Below are 18168 nucleotides of genomic sequence, written 5' to 3' on the forward strand. Positions count from 1 at the left end.
GCTTTAATTAGCCTGATCTGAATGCCTCAGCGCCCACGGATATGGAGCTTTTGATAAAATTATGGTAGATTAGCTGAGAATAACTTCACACACGTATGTTCATCCAAGTGTGCACGCTTAATATTTGTATATAATTTTTAAAAAGGCGTGTTGCCCCGTTTCGTGGTTTCTGAGGTCCTGTATGCTGCTGCTACCGCCATCCATCAGGCACGTGTAATTAATGAGTAGGAAAATATCTGAAGCATGCTTTTTTTTATTTAAGGCTCCTTGCACTCTTTTGTCTTAACCCCACATGGATCTCCATTGCTTTTACCTGTCTGAAGGCCTCTCCGAGTCATGCTTGCAATACCCAACGGGGATTTTAATGAAAAATCTCCGGCTTACGTATAAGCAGCTCTGCAAAATTTTGCTCTGCTTTCTTTTTGCATCATCTTTTTGATTATCTTCTCCATGCTAGCAGTGCCTACCAGTGCTACGGACGCTTCTGTAAGGATAATCAGCATTTTTTCCTACTGGCTTTGGGAACTCTCCTTATTTTGTGCTCCTAATATCCTCATAGTGCAGCTTCTAGCGACTGCGCGATTGCCCTCATTGACCTGGAGGTGAAGAGAAGCAAAGCGGTGTCACGGTCAATTTTGTTGGGTGCCTTTCTCTTCTGCCCAAGAGATACCTCTTAACGGTGCTGCCAACCCTCCTCGAACGAAACACGCCGGGATCTGGCAAGATGCAGTTAGCTGAAGGGTGGACTTTTTCAATAATTTTATTTTTTTACTCTTACTATTATTGAGTTTATCAGGGAGGATTGAGATAGTCCAAAAGAACTACATGTTTGAACTAAATTTGTTAATGAACTTTGATTAAAGGAACATTATCAAGCTTTTTAGGAAAGAAATTTGGCTGATGGACCTTTTTTTGCTGTATCATCAGTACGATTTTATTACGCAAAAACCCGTAACCCTTTGTTAGCGAAAACTTGACAGAAGAACTGGTGCTGTTCATAGAAACCAGGCCGTGGAGGCTCCCAGCTTTCTCATCTTGGTTTTGCTGGACACGAACCTAAATCCTCGCTCTGACAAAGGGTTCGTGGTCCTGGGGCTGTGTGCTCCCTCGACAGGCTCTGCGTTTGCATGCGGCCAGTTCCTTGGGTTAGTGCCTGTTGTGGCTGACCTACACGATAACGCAGTCTCAAAAACAATCCCGTTGACTTCTGCAGATTTATTCCTGAAGCTGGGCACCAAAAAAACCAACTCCTGCAAAAGAATAAAAAAAACTCATTTCTATTTGCCAAATGAAGGTGATAGCAACCAAAAAAAAATGGCCTTTGGGGTCCTACTGAGCTGTGTGAAGTGGTGTTAATGCAAGGAAGACACCTCTTGACAGTGTTCCTCTCTAAAGTTCAGATCAGTCCTTTCTGATGATGTAACGTGTTGGTACGAAATGCTTCCATGCGTGCTGACACAAGGTAACTCCTCGGTGACCTCATCACGCTTCAGCGGGAGCATGACGTATCCCTTGGCCACTTAAACGGTGACGGAAAGGTGCTGCCTGTTTGCACAGTGTCACCTGTGTAAGCTCTCCTCCACCCTGTGGTTGAAGCTGGGCCATCGCAAGTCCTCTTGGCCACGCAACAACGGGTTCTTCCAACTTCCGACCTCAAATCCATCCTACCTAACTCCAAGCTCTGTGTCCTTTGTCCCTGAGGAGTACAGAACCCTTGTTTAATACAAATAATTTCTTTTTTTCCTTCTAATTGCCAATATCTGAGCAAAGCGCAGCTCTGGGCTGCAAGATGAGATTTCAGGGTGGCCGTGTCCGGGAGCATCTGCACCGGGAATTGCAGATAATGCCTGGCAGAGGCATGGAAAGGATTTTAAAAAACAGTTAATGAAAGTAAAGATTTATCTAATAATCTATTTTTTCCCCAAATAATCAACGGGGTGATGATAAAGGGATTATGCGCTGGCTCATAAGGATTGTAAGTGGGGTTGGGATGAGGTCCAGCCCATCCCTCCTGTGCCTCAGCGCCAGGTCTGGAGGAAACCGAGGTTAAATTGTGTCGAGCACGAAAAACACGCGACCCTCAAGCTCTCGCGTCCTTCGGGCTTGTTCCTTACCCTCTCCTGATTTCTGCTTATATAATCTTTTTCTTCTCTCCTTTTTTTTTTTTTGTTGTTGTTGTTTTTATTTTGCTTCCCAAGGGCATGATGATGCAGTGCCATGTGCGGTTTTGAAAAGTGTGGATAGTTTTAGCTTTCTCCATCACCCAGTTCATCAGAGGAGCTTAGAGATCCTGCAGAGATGCAAGGAGGAGAAGTACAGTAAGGCTCCACCACCCACCCTTCCCCCTGATACGACACTCACACGCCAAGAAATGGAAACCATGTGCATTCAGTGTAGAAAGGGTAAAAAAAAAACCAAACCCAACAAACGCCCAAGGAGCCTTCCAGGATCGAACCGGCTGCCTTATAGCAATTTTGAGCCTATCGGGAAATCATTGGGAAGAGTTTGAAGAGTAAAATTAAATGCTTTTATTTTAAAAATTAAAATTAAAATCTAAAAATTAAAAAAGAATAAAATTACAAATAAAAGAATAAAATTTACGTTTCATTAAAATGAAAAGTAAAATTAAAAAACCCCACATCTCTTGCGATATTGCGTCGTTTTGAGGGCGGTTTCCCCATTTACTCGCTGATGTTAAGTCGGGATGCTGATGCCAGGGGTATTTTTTGTGTTTTGTTGTTGTTACCACATGCGTGGTAATAAGTTCAAAGCACCGCAGGTCAGGTAGGAATATTCATGGTATAAGGCTGATAGAGCTGGAATTTGACTTTATTTAAATTTCATTGGACTTTGAAAATAACTTTAGCTTGTGAGAATATTGTCTCCGAGGGCTTTTACTTAAAACAGAAGCGTTGGGCAATGTTGTTTTACAGAATGAATTGGGTAAAGACGCACTTGGTCTCCGTTTCTTCCTCCTCATTCCTCTGTCACATAATAAACTCATCCTGCATGACAACACGGACACTCTCTCCTGGACTACTATATTATATATATATTAAAAATATATTTATTTGGTGCTCATATCTTTAGATATATCATTTTTTTGCCATTATTCTCTTCCTTCACGTTGCACATCAAAGCTTACAGGAATAGAGTGCTGCTATATGCAGTCTTCAAGGGTAAATCCTCAGCTTGAGTTGCTAACTTAAACATCATGCAACTTGGGTGTAAATGCAAAATACCCATTTTGTTTTTGCGGAGCTGAGCACGGTAAGTACAGTAGTTGCATGTTAAGTCTTCATAAACATTCTTTTCCTGCTAGAAACCTTATATCACGTTTCCATGCTCCCTGCAGCATGTAGCCCTGGGGGAGCAGAGGTGTTTTAATTCTTAATTTAGACTTTAATTCTTAATTTAGACTACATTATTTTTTCCGACAAGTTCCCACCATTGCTACAAGGAAATATAAAGAGTAAGACAAACACAGCACTAGGTTTTTTTAAGTGGTGCTGTGCTAAGTGACCTTACTGATACTACTAAGAAACCATTGAAAAGGAAGGCGATCATCAGTAGAGTAATTTTAATTGCAGTTAATCAATTTAATTTTAATTTGTAAGTTAGCTTAGGAATCTGGGAAGTTTTTGGGAGGTTAATTTGCAGTTGCTTAGGTGTAAAGAGGGAAATTTGTACAACTCAAGAGACACTTGGAAACAGAGCTTTAATTTAATGTGAAGCGGTGAAGTTGAGGTCGGTGTTGAGCTCAACATTTTAAAACTTCATTTATTATAGACCAGTCCACACAGTTTGGTCTCTCTTAGGATAAAACCAACATGTGGATCCAAGAGTGGCATTTGACAGAGTCTGTGAATTGGTCAAGAGTATCTGATCTGACAAACGCGTAATTCGTCTTCTGCGTTCAGAAATCGTTCATGTCTTCCCACGGGGTGTGCTCCTGCAAGCTGCTTCCCCAGGCTCCAAGGCTTTGGCAGGCTAAACCAGGGCTGGAGCGTGTAGAATTTTTCGGTCCTGAACTTAACAAGCTTATGGGCCCCGCAGGCAAGGATGCTCAGGCTGAGGTTGGCCCCGGGGACTCGGCTTTTCCTAGTAGTCAGATGAGGTTACACCCATGAGAGAAGGACCAAATAGATCATCTTCTTGTCTTGAATTGTGCAATTAGTTCCAGCTACGCACAAAGAGAGAAAACTAATTGATTTGATGAATATATGGAGATTCCCGTTAGGACGCTTGGTATTTGGCTTGTGTAGCCAACCGATCGCCCATCCCTTACCATCTCAGCCACTTCGCTGCCGTCTTTGAGTCTATAAATTAATTTATGGTCTTCCACAAGAGCAAGGCACTGGGTTTAGACATCTCTGAGTTCAAGACCAAAGCTCTGCTGGTTGACGTTCGTGAGTAGGGAGTAGACTGGGATTATCCAAAGCTCTTCTCAATGAGGGCAAAGACCTGTTAGGCAGATCAGTCTATCTGAAACACTACAGCTGAAGGATAGGGAATGCGCTTGAAAAATCAGAATAATTTTATTCCTGAAATGTAAAATAGATCAGTCTGCATCTGATCTGCGCAAAGGGAATGAGTGGTTTCTACTCACACCACTGCTCCTTGCATGCAGCGTATTAATATATACAATTTACTAGCCCGTATTCACGATACAGAATGCTCAAAGCCACGTGCAACTCGTCGGCTTAAATCTAAAACCTTTTTGCCTTTAATTTCTAAATCCCCACTCAATTTCCCAGAAAAGGGGCTACATCAATATGACAGCTTTTATTTGGCTGTGCCCTGTATGTATTTCTTCTTTTAAGAGCCAAGTGATGGCACAATGTAGAAGAGTCTTATTAATCAGAAAGTCGCATAAGGTGCTAAGCTGGCGGAATTGCGATGCGGTTTTAACGCAGCTATCATCTGGAAGCATGAAAGAAATAGAAATTCCCTTTTCCCGAGCAATGCAAGGTGTGGATGCAGTTATGTTTTGCGACAACCTTGTCTTCGTAGCTTCAGCCCGACTTGTTGGGTTAGATGGTGTTTTGGGCTTTTTCTTTCAGGGATTTCTTTGGTGGGGAGTGCGGGGAAGTGAAGGAGGACAGAGTCTGTTCCAAAAAGAAGGGCATGGAGTAAAAAAACTTAGAAATACCAGTGAAAGCCTATTTTTCATTAAATGCTTTAGGTTGGAGGCTTCTGTGCCTTAATGGGGAAGTATCCAGGCACGTATAGCGTATAAACAAGGGACACAGCTAGAAGTTGGGTGCTTTGTTAGTGTAAAACTAGCTACAAAAAATACTAACGCAGGTTCTGGATTATCCTCATTTCCCCCCACCCTCTTTACAGTTGGGTTTCTGGAGGTAAAGGAGGAGGGTCGATGTCCTGTTAAAGGGTATCACCTGTTGAGTTTTGGTAGGATTTCATCTTCTCCTTAGAAATTTCAGGCTCTGAGGAACGGCAGATCAGCAGGACGGGCTCAGATCTCTGCGTATTTGCTTTGCGTTCATCTTCAGAACAGAAAGTTCATTAGGACACCTCTTAGCTCAGCATCTGGGCTATATTAAATAGGAAAATGATAAACGTGGGGAGGAGGGGATATGGTGTTGCTTCTGTTACACACTATAGTTTTGACTGACTTTCTTTCTAGAGAGGGTTTTTTTGCAATTTTTTTTTTCCACTGCAGAAATCTCAGGGTAAAGGAATATACATTTTTCCCCACATTCAGGTGAGCGCTGCGATGTTTCCTGTCTCACAGCAGCTATTTCAAGACAGTTAAAAATTGCTCCGCTGTTTTCATGTCAAATTCGAGCTTATCAGGTCTTTAAATATCTGCAGTTTAGTGACTTGAAAAGTGTTTTGTTGTCTACAGAAATTGTCTTCTGGCTTCCCAAACGCGTGTTTACAAAACATTTCCACTTTGGGGAAGATAACAACTTGAAATGTCTGCTTCGGTAACCGTGCCTGATAACTTCCTTGGCTATTTATTCAATACAAATTACTCTAAAACTGCCCCTGTTGAAGGTTCAATAGGCAATAAAGCCTCCCTGTGCAGTATATACTACTTGCTGTACGTGGCCCTGTCCATATATCTGTAGGAAGGGAAGAAGCGTGCGAGGAATAAATGACCATTTTTCCAAGCACACTGCTTATGTCCGGGTGTTCTGCCCATGCAAGGAACCGGGTTGTCCCATGCGCAGTGGAGACCTTAGGAATATTTTGGACGTGCAGGACATGGGTGGCCAGTCCTCCCCTTCACAGCAACCTCTTCCTTCACCCTGTTTGCTTACCAGCTGGGACAATGTGTCCCCAACGCAGTGTGCGTGTGTGGGAGGGGAATTAGTAGGCTTGAGCAAACAGCTTACTCATAGGGGTGATGAGTCTGCGGCAGAGAGGTAGAACTTAGTAGACGATGGGTATGTCGGCATCCTTGGCACCCTTGTATGCCCAGCATGTGCCACGACACCTACGTGCTCCTCCTCGCTGTAGTCAATGCGAAGCTATGGCTGTGCTAATTGCCTTTTGGTGAAGAGCCAGGTAGAAACATCTTTTTTCACGTGCTGCTATAGGTATTACTCGGAAGAGCCCGCGGACACCGCTCTCAGATCTCCAGGGAGTCAATACCATCAACGAGAGGACCCAGCGGTAAGTCTCTTGCTTTTATGTTGGCATGAGAAGGAAATCTAGGATGGGAAAGGACTGTCTGTTGTTGTAAATGACTGTATTAATGTTTCTCCCAGCTTGCTTATTAATTTTGTCTTCTCTTTGCTCTTTCTTTTTTTATATCTAAATATCTGACCAAATGGCAGGCACGGAAAGCAACTTTCCTGCATCAAAAGGCAGCAATTGTAGGTGGTGGGGTGTACGAGGTGATAAGAAGCTTGCAAAAAAAATTAATGAATGTGCCAATACCAAGGAAATAAAAAATTTGCCAAGGATTTTTCTGGCATGAAAAACCCAACGATGTGTTTGGGTGCAGAACTGCACACAAGATCTGTGATGGTGGCTCTAGGCACCACTGAGTGTAGAGGACCTGGGAAGTTATGCAGCTTGCGATGGTACCTTGTCAAATGTTTGCTTGTTTTTAAGGGAAAGAAGCAAGTTAACTTCAAAAAGGTTTGATTTTTACAGTTTTTATGTACAGTTTTATTTTTTAATCTTTCCTTGAAGGTTCTAGCCATTCAGGTAACTACTTAATGAGACCTTTTTGCCTGGGAGTCAGGTCTACACTTTAAGTGCTATCCCTCTGCAGACCCCAAAAGTCTGATTATCCAAATACCACCTCTAAAGGGGTGCAGTGTCTCTCTGCTTCCCTCTGAGCAGATGCATGTGTGTTCTGGGGAAAATTATGATCAGAGCATCCTCAGCTCCTAAAACGATTGCTTGGAGCTGCAGACATCCAGGTGTCACTTCATGGCTGCTCTGAGTTTCATGAGAAGTGCAGAAAAAGTCGAGAGGAGTCTGAGATTGGATGAACATGTTTCAGGAGACAATCCCCTGTAAAGGTCCTTGCATCTCAGTGGACGTCCCTTCCACACAAAAGAAAATATCCTCCAAATATATTAATAAACCTGATTTTTTACTGGCTTTAATGCCAAATGGCCAAGACAGAAATTAGATACATGTTGTTCCTTTGTTTTTCCTAGGGGGAAAAAAAGTGGCTTTTATTGTCTGGTTTTGTTCACCACGTGCCCTCTGAGTGCCATCAAGACTAGAATATCCCTCTTGCCCTGAATTTCTTCCCTTTGGGAGTGGTGGTGGCACCCTGCTGAAGGAGAACTGAATATTCTCATGTCATTACAAGTTGGCTTATTTTCAGTGGTCAGGGAGGATGTGATTTCGATAAAATTGCTGGATTGAATTAATAAAATTGTGCCACTTCTCAAGTTTGGGCAGAAATCAGCTTGTGCGAGCAATCTCATCCTCTTGTGGGGAAGGTGATGCAACTCTGGTTGTCCTCACATCAATCTTTCCCACCCCTCCTTTTCTCTCTCCTATGCTATAGCTTCTACAGCTCGAATCTGTTGGGTTACGACAACAGTAGGTACATGGTAACATTTGAGACAGACAAGATTAGTGTCTTCAGAGGTGACGTTCACCGTTTCTAGCATCTCTGGTTGCACAGGTTTCCCTGAACGTGATGTAATGTGAAACTTTGTCCCTGTGGAGATCTTCACGTGTAGATAAGAGCAGTTCTGCAGTTTCTCTACCAAGCCTTCAAATCTGACATTGGTGCGTGAAGAACGTCTGCAAAGTGGGATGGGACTTTTCTTGACTGTCCAGCTCCAGCTTTGGAGGCACGTTAGGGCAGCAGCTTGGGCTGCCAGCATCTTCATAGCCCAAAACATTTTAATTATCTCAACGAGTGGCCATTGTAAAGGCAGGGAAACTCCTCCTGCCCCAGGCAACAAGGGGGATATATTTATTTACTGTGGAGCTCAGTCTGTGGTCAGCTCTATTTATTTGGCTTAACCCAAGCCAACATAGCAGACAAGTTGCCTTAAACAGCCAGGATCAAGGGCAGCATCTACTGTGTCTTCTTTCCATCATCCTCAGTGGTTGTATCCTAAAACCAGGATCAGGACAGACAATTTATTCCCTCTACTGATATATTTGCAGAAAATGTACTTTTGAAGCTGTCCTAACTCCTGTTAGGAATCCTGGTGTGGTGCTTCAGTAGCACGATCCATGATCTGTGCTCCTCTTGGGCATCATCAGTGATGGGTCCCCAAATGTCGTCTGAGCCCCTTCCTTCTGAAAGCACAAACCGGGTCTCGTAAGATCTCCACAATCCAGCCTGTGCTTTCAAAGTAGGCAGGTGATTTTGATACCTTTCATTGTGGATGACTTTGATCTGAAGAGTCATATCACACTTGATAAATGTTGGTATCTCAGTTAAATGGCACTTGTCGAGCGAGGAGGAGTAAATACAGGGGTGAAGGTAACACGTATAGAAGAGAGATTAACAGCTTTCCAGTAGATAGACTGGCAAGCGATTTATGGAGCGAAATTAAACAGGAATTTGCTTTCAAAGCCATCTCACGATCATGCGGTTGCTGATAAGTCTGCGTTGTACATCCAACCCACAGGATAGCCTGGGGCTTGCTTCTAAAAGCAAATTTGAGGCATGACATCATTCAGGAAGTCATTGTGGAGAGTTTAGCGAGCCGAGCGCTCTCTGATCTCAGAAGAAAGCAGACGGGTGGTTTGCACATGCCGGGGGGGGGGGGGGGCGGGGCCAGGCTTCAGCAGAGCATCAGGAAGCCGGCGTGCCTTGGAAGTGCCTTCACTGGCCGTCAAGTAATGAAAACCATGCCATCGCTAACCAAAGCCGCTTGGGCTGTCTGTTTTCCTGCTGGTTTGTGTTCATTGATGAAACTGGTTTATGCGCAGTGATGTCGAAGCGGCGTGCAGGAAAGCAGGTGTTGATCAGTCTCTCTTGAAACAGTTGGTTGGGCTTGGTGAGATGATTGACCTTCCAAAGTCCCAAAACAGCTGTGTCGGTCACCATACGCACAAATCCATCCTGAAGTGTGCATAATAAACGGAGTTGTCATTTTATCTCTTTTTTTCTGAAAACCACATGAGAATTTCTAGGTTTTTCTATTCTATAGTCTTGTTCAGAGTCCATACAGCCACAGCCAGTCTCGAGCTTCAGAGTGCATTGAGGTCAGCCAGGATTAATGATGGATTGTAGATCTCAAAAGTGGTCATTGAGGTTTAGCGGTACCCATCAACTGGTGATTTTTTTTTTTTCCCCTCACCCTGCAAATAGGAGGTGTTTGATGGATATGGGACCTTAGCTGTAAAGAGAAAGAAGGTGGACAGGAGAGATCACCTGAATATTAAAGCTTTTCGCTGGCCTTCCTTGAATCAAAAGGGCTGCTTAAAAAAAGCAGGTCCTGGAGCTGCTAGAGCGCTCAGCCAAGGGTTTACTTTGCTGTGATTCATCCTTTCATTTAACAGTGATACATGTCAAAAAGCTGATTTAATGGGGCTAGGAAGGAATTTGAAAAGCTCTGCGGCGAGGCAGCAAGGCGACTTGCACTCCAGCGTCACAGTGGTCGGAGGGTCTGACTCCAGGCTTTGAGCTGGCTGAATGAACAACTTTACGTGCTTTATCTTTTAATTTCCATGCAGTACTTGATATTTGCCCTTCCTCCAAATCAAGACTTTAAGGCAAAGGGCTGCCTTGTTGCTAGACCTCAGAAGCGACCGGTGCCGGAGGTCCCACTTAAATCGCTGTGTCCTTCAGCATCCTCATGACCAGAAGACTGGTGCTGCATTGAGTCTCCTCCTATTCCTTTTCTTCCTGTCTGAAATGGCTCAGGGGGGTTTGCAGACCCCACATCCCTCCTTAGATCAGGTTTCTTTCATGTGATGGTTTCTGCAAGGCTGATAGAAAATATAAAATTAGAAAAAGAACACCGGACCACCAAAACCCTGCCACCAAACCAAAAGTATTGCAGTTGGGTGCAGCCCAGGAGAGGCTTTGTATAACCCCAGACCCTGTAGGAAAGCTCCTCAACTCTGTAAATTATTCACCTTGATGCAAAATTTTGTTGAGTACCCGTTTCCCTTCCTCAAAGGGAGGATTTTGGTTCCTCTCGCCATTCCCTTCAGTCCTTCTGCAGCCAGGTGAGCATTTCTGGAGACCAGAGCATCTCTGCTCCGCAGCAGAGAGGACCACATTGGGCGAGGGATTTGTGATCGGGTATATGTAGCTGATCATTTCACATGGTGTCTGGTGTCATGAACTCATCCCATGGGAGTGAGTGAACAGCGAGAAGAATAAAATGTTGACTGTCATTTTCTACCAACGGATTGTTTTATGATTTTTTTTTGTTGTTGTTGTAGAACCAGGTTTTTTAATATCTTCTTAACACTGTGCGGTGTTTGGTGTTACAGTGATGCCTATGCGGTTGGCTGGAATGGCCGGATGGGGATGCGGCACAGCAGGCTCACCAGCCCCGGCGCCTTCCTAGACAAAGATGGGATATTTGTCAACGCAACCAACAGCAAACTGCTGGAGAGGGCCCACGGCATCCTCATGTCAGTGCAAAAGCAAGGGATTTTGGCTTTGTTCCTGGAGCATAACGAGCAGCATGGGTAGTTAGAGGAATGTAAATAGCCAGAATAAAAAAAAAAAAATCAGGGTTTCAAGTAGGCTTGGAGACGTTTCACGGTTGGGTCAAAGCAACCCTAGTATGTTTTACGCATCTGATTTATGTAACTGCTATCATTCATTTGTAATGACAGACGCGGGGAAGCGAGAGAAGGAATGAATCTGCCAGTCGAACCAGTCTCAAGATATGACAGTGATGTAATGCAGTCACGTTTTTTAACGTGATATCAAAGTTTCCATTACAAATGAGGTGGGGAAATGACGTCCGTGATTCATGCTGCAGCCTCATCAGGAGGTTCAGGGAACATCGCTGGGGTGGCTGGAGTTAACGTAGGGTATGAGAAAGCAGGAGGGTGGTCAGTTGTTTTGCGACACCGCTCCCCCGCTCTACCCAAATTACTGGCATCCCCATAACTTCTGATGTAACGATTCCCTTTAATTGGACACCTTTCTCTCCAACCTGTGCAACTAAATTTGTCAAACCAGTTTGCAGCATGCAGAAGCAGCCCAGTTTCAGTGCAGGTTGTAGGAGGCAGCTGCTAAAGGGGATTTTGAAGGGCTCGTTTCATAAACTCCTCCATTCTGCAACTGCGCACGTGCATTAACCCGAGCCATTTATTATCTCCCCAGGCGAAATAAGAACTTCAAAGCCAAACCCAACCTCCCAAAGGTGAGCAAGAGGGAGCGTTTTTACCTTGCCGGTCCCTGGGTTAAGACTGTAGGTACAATGCTGAGATGCTGATGGGTGTGAGGAGGACCGCTTGTGTTTACATCAAGACCTTGGTCAACTCAGCTCTGTTCAGAGCTCTTTAATTTCTATAAAACCAAAGGGTTTCAGCCCTGAGAGAGGACTATATCCTCTTTTCTTGGACCTACTCTGGCTCCTTTTTTCCTCCTCCTGAGAAGGACTGTGTACGTGGTGGTGAAGTTTGGTAATGAAATCCTTAAAATGAGCGGGTAGGTCATGCAAGAGGGCTGGTACCTGATAGACTTGTCTGATGTATTTTAAGAGTTGCCAAGAGATCTGTTGCATCTAGAAGAATAATGCTCCTTGTGGTCCTTGCTGTTGGTGCGTCAGTGGTCGGGAATGGAGGGCCAGGAGGAGCAAACTTTGGGTTTACTCTTCTCTGCGTGCACGTTGCACATGGAGAGGCACAGATACAGTTGATCGATGAACTGTTCATTAACAGTGAATAGTTTCTCTGCAGCCCTTAGTGGGGTAGGAGAGCCAAATTTCCTGTGGTCAAAGATGCCCTTGGCAAGTCCTCAGAGGTGAAGAGGAGCTCAGAGGAGCATGATCTGGAGGATCCAGCTCTGGCCAAATAGAGCAGAGCCACATTTCAAGCTGTTCCTCGGTGTTTCCCACTGAGATTAAGTAGGGTGGTCACCCTAAGGAAGCCCTGGAGAAGGTATAAACAGGGAGATAGCAGGGAGCACGACAATAAGATCTAGTTATTCTTATATTTATCAAGAACAAATGGAATCTCTCTTTTTCCACAGCACATGCTAGACGTGAAGTCCCTTAAGCACCTAACAAACCTGACGCTGCACGACCGCATTACCAAATCTCTTCTCCATCTCCATAAGAAGAAAAAACCACCCAGCATCAGTGCCCAGTTCCAGGTAATCCTTTGCCTTTGGTACAGAGAGGTGAATTAAAAGTAAATACCTGCTCTGGGTCGCCAGGGTGCCTAGGACATTTGCAGGCACAGTCCTGTCCCATCTTCACCGCTGTTGAGGATTTGAATTCAGCTGAGGAGGTGGCTTGGGTAGCTGGGAGACACCTTGCAGGTATCTGAATGGTGTAAATGGAGAGAAACAAGAGCGATGGTGGATATTGTGGGGGATCACAGAATCACGGAATCATTAAGGTTGGAAAAGACCTTTAAGATCATCAAGTCCAACCATCAACCCAACACCACCGTGCCCCCTAAACCATGTCCTGAAGTGCCACGTCTACACGTTTTTTGAACGCTTCCAGTGATGGTGACTCCACCACAAAGAAGGTTATATTGCAACCTTTATGACCAGGAGTGGAAGGTTTTTTGTACCTTTCATAATAGAACTATTCCGTATCTGGACAAAGGAATATTTTGAGGGTGGACCCAGAAGCCTGCAGACAGTATCTCCCTCCCTCAAAAATCTTCCTTGCATTGGGTGGACCAGTAGCATAAACCAGCCCAAAAGCTACCCCGACTAGAAAATTCCTTTGAATTGTATGAGTGATGCGGTGGAGCGAGGTGGGACGTGAGGATGAGCTGCAGAGCGGAGATTTTGGTGCATCCCTGTCCTCCGGTACCTCGCTTTCCAAGCCATCGCGTCGCGGTGCTTCCTCCGCCGAATCCAGAAGCTGCAAAATCCCGAAATGACATTTTTACAGTCTTTTTACTTGCATTTAGCATCTGAAATTCAACCTGTTTTCAAGCCAGGGTGGAAAGGTCAAAATATTGCTGCGTTATCTCCAGGCGGGCAGAGGAATTCAGAGGAGGGATCAATATAGCGTTCGTTGTGTTCTCGGCGCGGTGCGCCAGCCAGCCGTCTCTAGGAATAGCTGGGGATATATATAATAATCCTCCAATATGGGCATCAGGGCCTGGAAACTGCTGCAAGACACATGCACAAGCAGGCGGTAATATTAGAAAGCAGCTTTTCAGTTAAAAATTGGTTTCTAAGCAAGTCTGGCTTGGGTTTGACTTGTTTGGGGGTTATTTGTAGATGTGGGTCATTTTTAGAAAGTGTCCGTGTGTAGATCTGGGTAAGATTAATTAAATATATATGTGCACACGCACACACATCTCTATAAATCTATATATAATTTGCAGAATGCACATCTGTGTATTTATACACATATTAAGCTTAGTCTAGACTAATGGCATGCTGGTGAAAATACACTTCTGCAGAGTTTAATTCATACAATACCACAGGGGGGGGGTGAAACAGGGGTATCTTGGAGTGAAACGCCTTCCCGAAACCTATTCATCCTTCAAACGAAATTCTGAAAAGCCTCAGGGTGTGTGATTGAGATTTTTATATCTATTTTTACAGTGCATACAAATAACAGACCACTGAACACTGTGAAGATTTCCCCCCCCCACCGCTGTGCAGCGAAGCAGATCGTTCGAATACCCTTTTTTGGGGGCTTTTGGTGATTTGACAACATAGCTGTGCCTGCAACACATCCTTTTTTTTTTATTTAAATGAATAAAAACATATTTAAGTCGGAGGCAGCTCCGGTATGAATGCCTGCTTCTCCTCTCAGACAAACGCCGGGCACTCCAGCCCAAATTTCATTTAACGCTCGTAAGAGAGAAGCGTTTTCGAGGGAGAGCAGCCCTGGTGCTTTTTTTTAAATCAAGAGCAGGCTAATAAAATTGCAGCACATGGAATTGGGTCACAGGCAGGAAACACAAATATTTCCTATCGTGGGGTTTGGGGTTGGGTTTTGGGTTTGTTTTTTTTTTTTTTTTTGCTGATAAATGCTGCCTTGTGGCTAATGCCTGAACACCGGGCTTGCAGCTGCTCCGTCTCCTATGGAATTTAACCGTGCCTATGCTTAGTGATCTATAGGCGAAACGGCGGTATTAGAGGATGCTGCCGGAGCAGCGACGGCTTTCGCGGTCGAAAACTAGACCGCTGACTAAACTGCCGTACGGCGATGTTCAGCCTCCCCCGTTACCCTGCGTGCGGGTGGTACCCTACGGAAAAGGATGCTGCCCCGTCTGGCACGGGGCGGGATGCAGAAGCGATTCTGAAAGACCAGATACGGGCGGTGAAAGAGCGGGTGGCTGGAAAGTTTTTGCAGACAGAGGGACGAAGGAGCCGGGTACGGGGTTAATCCGGGGACCTCGCGCGTCCTTTGCGGATTCCCGGCGATCGGACCTCGCGCCAGATGGCAGAGGGTGCCTGAACCATCTGCCGCGCGCGGGACGTCGCCGGCTGCTGACGGAGTGGCGATACCTCCTAACGGGGCCGGCGGTCGCGGTACGATCCCATTTCCACAACTTCCAGTGCCGGGAGCGCTTCGCTTGCCGGGATTTCGGCAGGGCTCTTTGGCAAAGGGGTTGCATCCCGTGCGGCGCCCGCTTCCCTCCCCCCGTCCCGGTGTGGATGCCGCCGCGTCAGTGCTGATTGATATCCCCTAGTAGGCTTCTTTTTTTTGTTGTTGGTGGTTTTTTCTTCTTTTTTTGAGCGATTTCAGTCAAATCACCGGGAGCGTGCCGGCGGAGGTCTGCCGCGTCATGGCGTTCCCGGTGCTCCCCGGGATGGGAGCGACGGGGGCATTTACGTGCAGTTAATATATACGTAACACAGCTGCATCGCACGTGCGTGGGAATCCATCCCTCGCTCTTCCCCAGATCCTGGATGTGGATAGTTTTTTTCTAAACATGAAAGGCTTCCCATAAAGACGTCTTTAAATGATCAGAAGGAGGAGAAAAGGCTTCCTGCAAGCAGATCTGTAGGCAAAATGCTCCTTTTCTCGTATCACTCCATTTTATTAACACATATATTCAAAAATCTATAACTCTGCTTATAGTAAATATGCAACAGAGTATCTTTTACACAGCTGAATTTCAAACTCTGTTAAAATCAGGAGTAATCAACTCGGAAGCGCGTTACTAATACCGTGTCGGTAATGCGCTCAGCAACTGGAGAGCTTCAAAGTATTTATAGGGCACAGCAAAAAAAATGCAGTCGAGGAGCCCGGCCAGCCACAGACTGACTCAGCATGCTCTGATTTTCGGTATGTTTTTATTCAAAGAGCTTGTGCTTTGTCGCAGAAGAGTCAAAGATTTGCGAGGTGGAGGAATAACTCGCCGTGATGTCCCGCTGGAGCAGTTGGGCATAGCGATGATGCCAGTGTAAAGTCATTTTTATGGGCTAGACTGTTAATAATGACGCAGAAATAAGGGGAAATGTAAAATGGGAACCTGAAAAACCCTCGATTCTCAGTCATCACAACTCTGCGTTTCAGCAGAGGAATGTGGCAGCATTGAAGCTATTCTCCTCCAAAAACAAGCTATGAAGTGTTTAGGGTTCACAGGCTTCAAAAATAATTGGAAATGCCAGATTGCAAATCACCGCAGATTCTAGATGTTCTCTTTGCAAAACTGTCATTCAGAAAATTCACTTTTAGGCCAGCAGTTAAGTTTTGACAATTAAAAATCAGGGATAAGTGCTGCGTGGAGTCACTTTTGATAAAGGAAAAATTCTGTTTTCATTTAAAAAACATCAGTGATCGTTTGGTGCAAGGTGTAAATCCTTGTCTCGGAGCTCCCACTCATAGCTTGTTGGTGTGGAGCAGGATGTGACTTCGGGCTCCAGTGGCTGATGTGAAAAGGTCGAACCGGGGAGCCCAAATACGACCCAGTATCATATTTCTCTCTGGCTAATTTGTTGGCTGCAAAGACAAAACCAGCCAAGTTGCTTGGGCTGAAACACTCATTTTGGGGAACGATATCCAATCTGCCTGGTTTACTCATCATTTATTCCAATTTTTTTTTTTGTTTTCCGATTTAAGTGCTTGGATTTTCGTTACTCATCATGGTCATTTCTCCGTTTCCCAACTGAAGATGTCTCCTCTGTTGCAGGCATCGCTCAACAAGCTGATGGAGACCCTTGGCCAAGCAGAACCTTATTTTGTCAAGTGCATTCGATCCAACGCCGAAAAGGTAAATCCCGTCCTGTGAAAGCAGTGCTGCTAAAATTCATCTTGGCAGTATTTTGTAAATTTTTACGGGGCGGGGGGAGGGTTAAAAAGAAAAGAAAACATAGCCCCGAATCAAGTTGGATTTAGAAGATACTTGTATATGAGCAATGGGAAGCGTGGATGTTATCGCTTGGGTGTTGCTCTTGATAAACTGCGCTGGCTCTTCTTGCAGTTGTAGAAACACGTATATGAAAAATATGTGGTTTTAATTTATATGAAAAATACAGTGTTTTCAATACATGAATTTGACTCCTTTGAAGCTCCTGCCACCCGTAGTAGACATTTACAGAGCCGTGAATTCCCTTGTGCTGTTACTGAGCCCTAAAGCTTCTTTAAAATAAAGCTCCTATAGGTAAAAGCAGATACTCTTAGAATAAGCTGCATTATTCAAACTGACTCCATGGTGCAACGTATTTCTTCAGTTTGACTTTAAGCATTTGTCGCGTGGGCTAAGGACCCTCAGTTTAAAATGAAGGTTGCAGCAGTGATGCTTTCCTGCGGATTCATCCTTGGGAGTTTTACCCGGACATTTAAAGATGAAGCTCTGTGCCTAGGAGATGACTTGGTTGCTCACAATCTTGCCCGTTAGCTGTGCCCTTTGGGGGGTTCTTATGCAGTTCAGAGGCTCCAAAAAAACTTCTTTTTAGCTTTATATATCTAGTTAGCTGATTGAAAGTCTCCATCTGATGGCTGCTTGGAAGAAAACAGGATTCAACCCTGATGGGTTTAGTACAAGTTCCTCCCTCCCCTCGCATCATTGCCAACGTGCATGTCATGCAGATGTGCCACATCTGCTGAATCCGTTGACCCATCCACACACTTAAAAGCTTCAGTTAAAGCACGTATTTGCTCATCGTTGGCCTGTTTTCCCCCCTTCCAGCTGCCCCTGCGGTTCAACGACAGCCTGGTGCTCAGGCAGCTGCGGTACACGGGGATGCTGGAGACCGTTCGCATTCGCCAGTCGGGATACAGCTGCAAATACTCCTTCCAGGTTGAGTAAAACGTTTTCTGTCTTTTGCCACCTTTAGCATCATTGTCAGAGTTCCCTGAACGCTGCTAGCTCTTTTTTTTAACAAGGTAATGAATTTATAGCTCATGTAAGGCAGTAATGAGCTGATGTTCTGGCATGGAGTGGTCCTCTGCTGCGCTGCTGACTTCTACCAAGCCGGTCTAGACCTAGGTGAAGGCTACGAGCCCCTCTGCAGATAACATCGTGGGTTTTGAACAAAAGCGGTATTTTTTTGTAACGTGGACGTCCTTTTTTGCAAAAAAGAAGGTATCGGCTTTGCACGCAGAATGGCATTTGCCCCGTCGCATCGGTGCTGGCTGCGTCCCGTCA

The 18168-nt window shown here is 45.0% G+C and overlaps 1 protein-coding gene across 1 annotated transcript in view; it reads left to right on the plus strand.

Annotated features, from left to right (window-relative positions):
• Positions 1 to 18168, plus strand: part of MYO9A (myosin IXA) — a gene marked incomplete at its 5' end in the record, with an annotated part of 156244 nt that overhangs the window by 110124 nt on the left and 27952 nt on the right. The window contains 7 exons of the mRNA XM_082005268.1: positions 2199 to 2318; positions 6567 to 6642; positions 10906 to 11049; positions 11753 to 11792; positions 12623 to 12745; positions 16711 to 16791; positions 17710 to 17820. Of these exons, the coding sequence (XP_081861394.1) occupies positions 2199 to 2318; positions 6567 to 6642; positions 10906 to 11049; positions 11753 to 11792; positions 12623 to 12745; positions 16711 to 16791; positions 17710 to 17820 (695 nt within the window). The remainder of the gene's footprint in view (positions 1 to 2198; positions 2319 to 6566; positions 6643 to 10905; positions 11050 to 11752; positions 11793 to 12622; positions 12746 to 16710; positions 16792 to 17709; positions 17821 to 18168) is intronic.

Source organism: Phaethon aethereus (assembly GCF_964289735.1).
Source record: "Phaethon aethereus genome assembly, chromosome: 12".
Lineage (NCBI taxonomy): Eukaryota > Metazoa > Chordata > Aves > Phaethontiformes > Phaethontidae > Phaethon > Phaethon aethereus.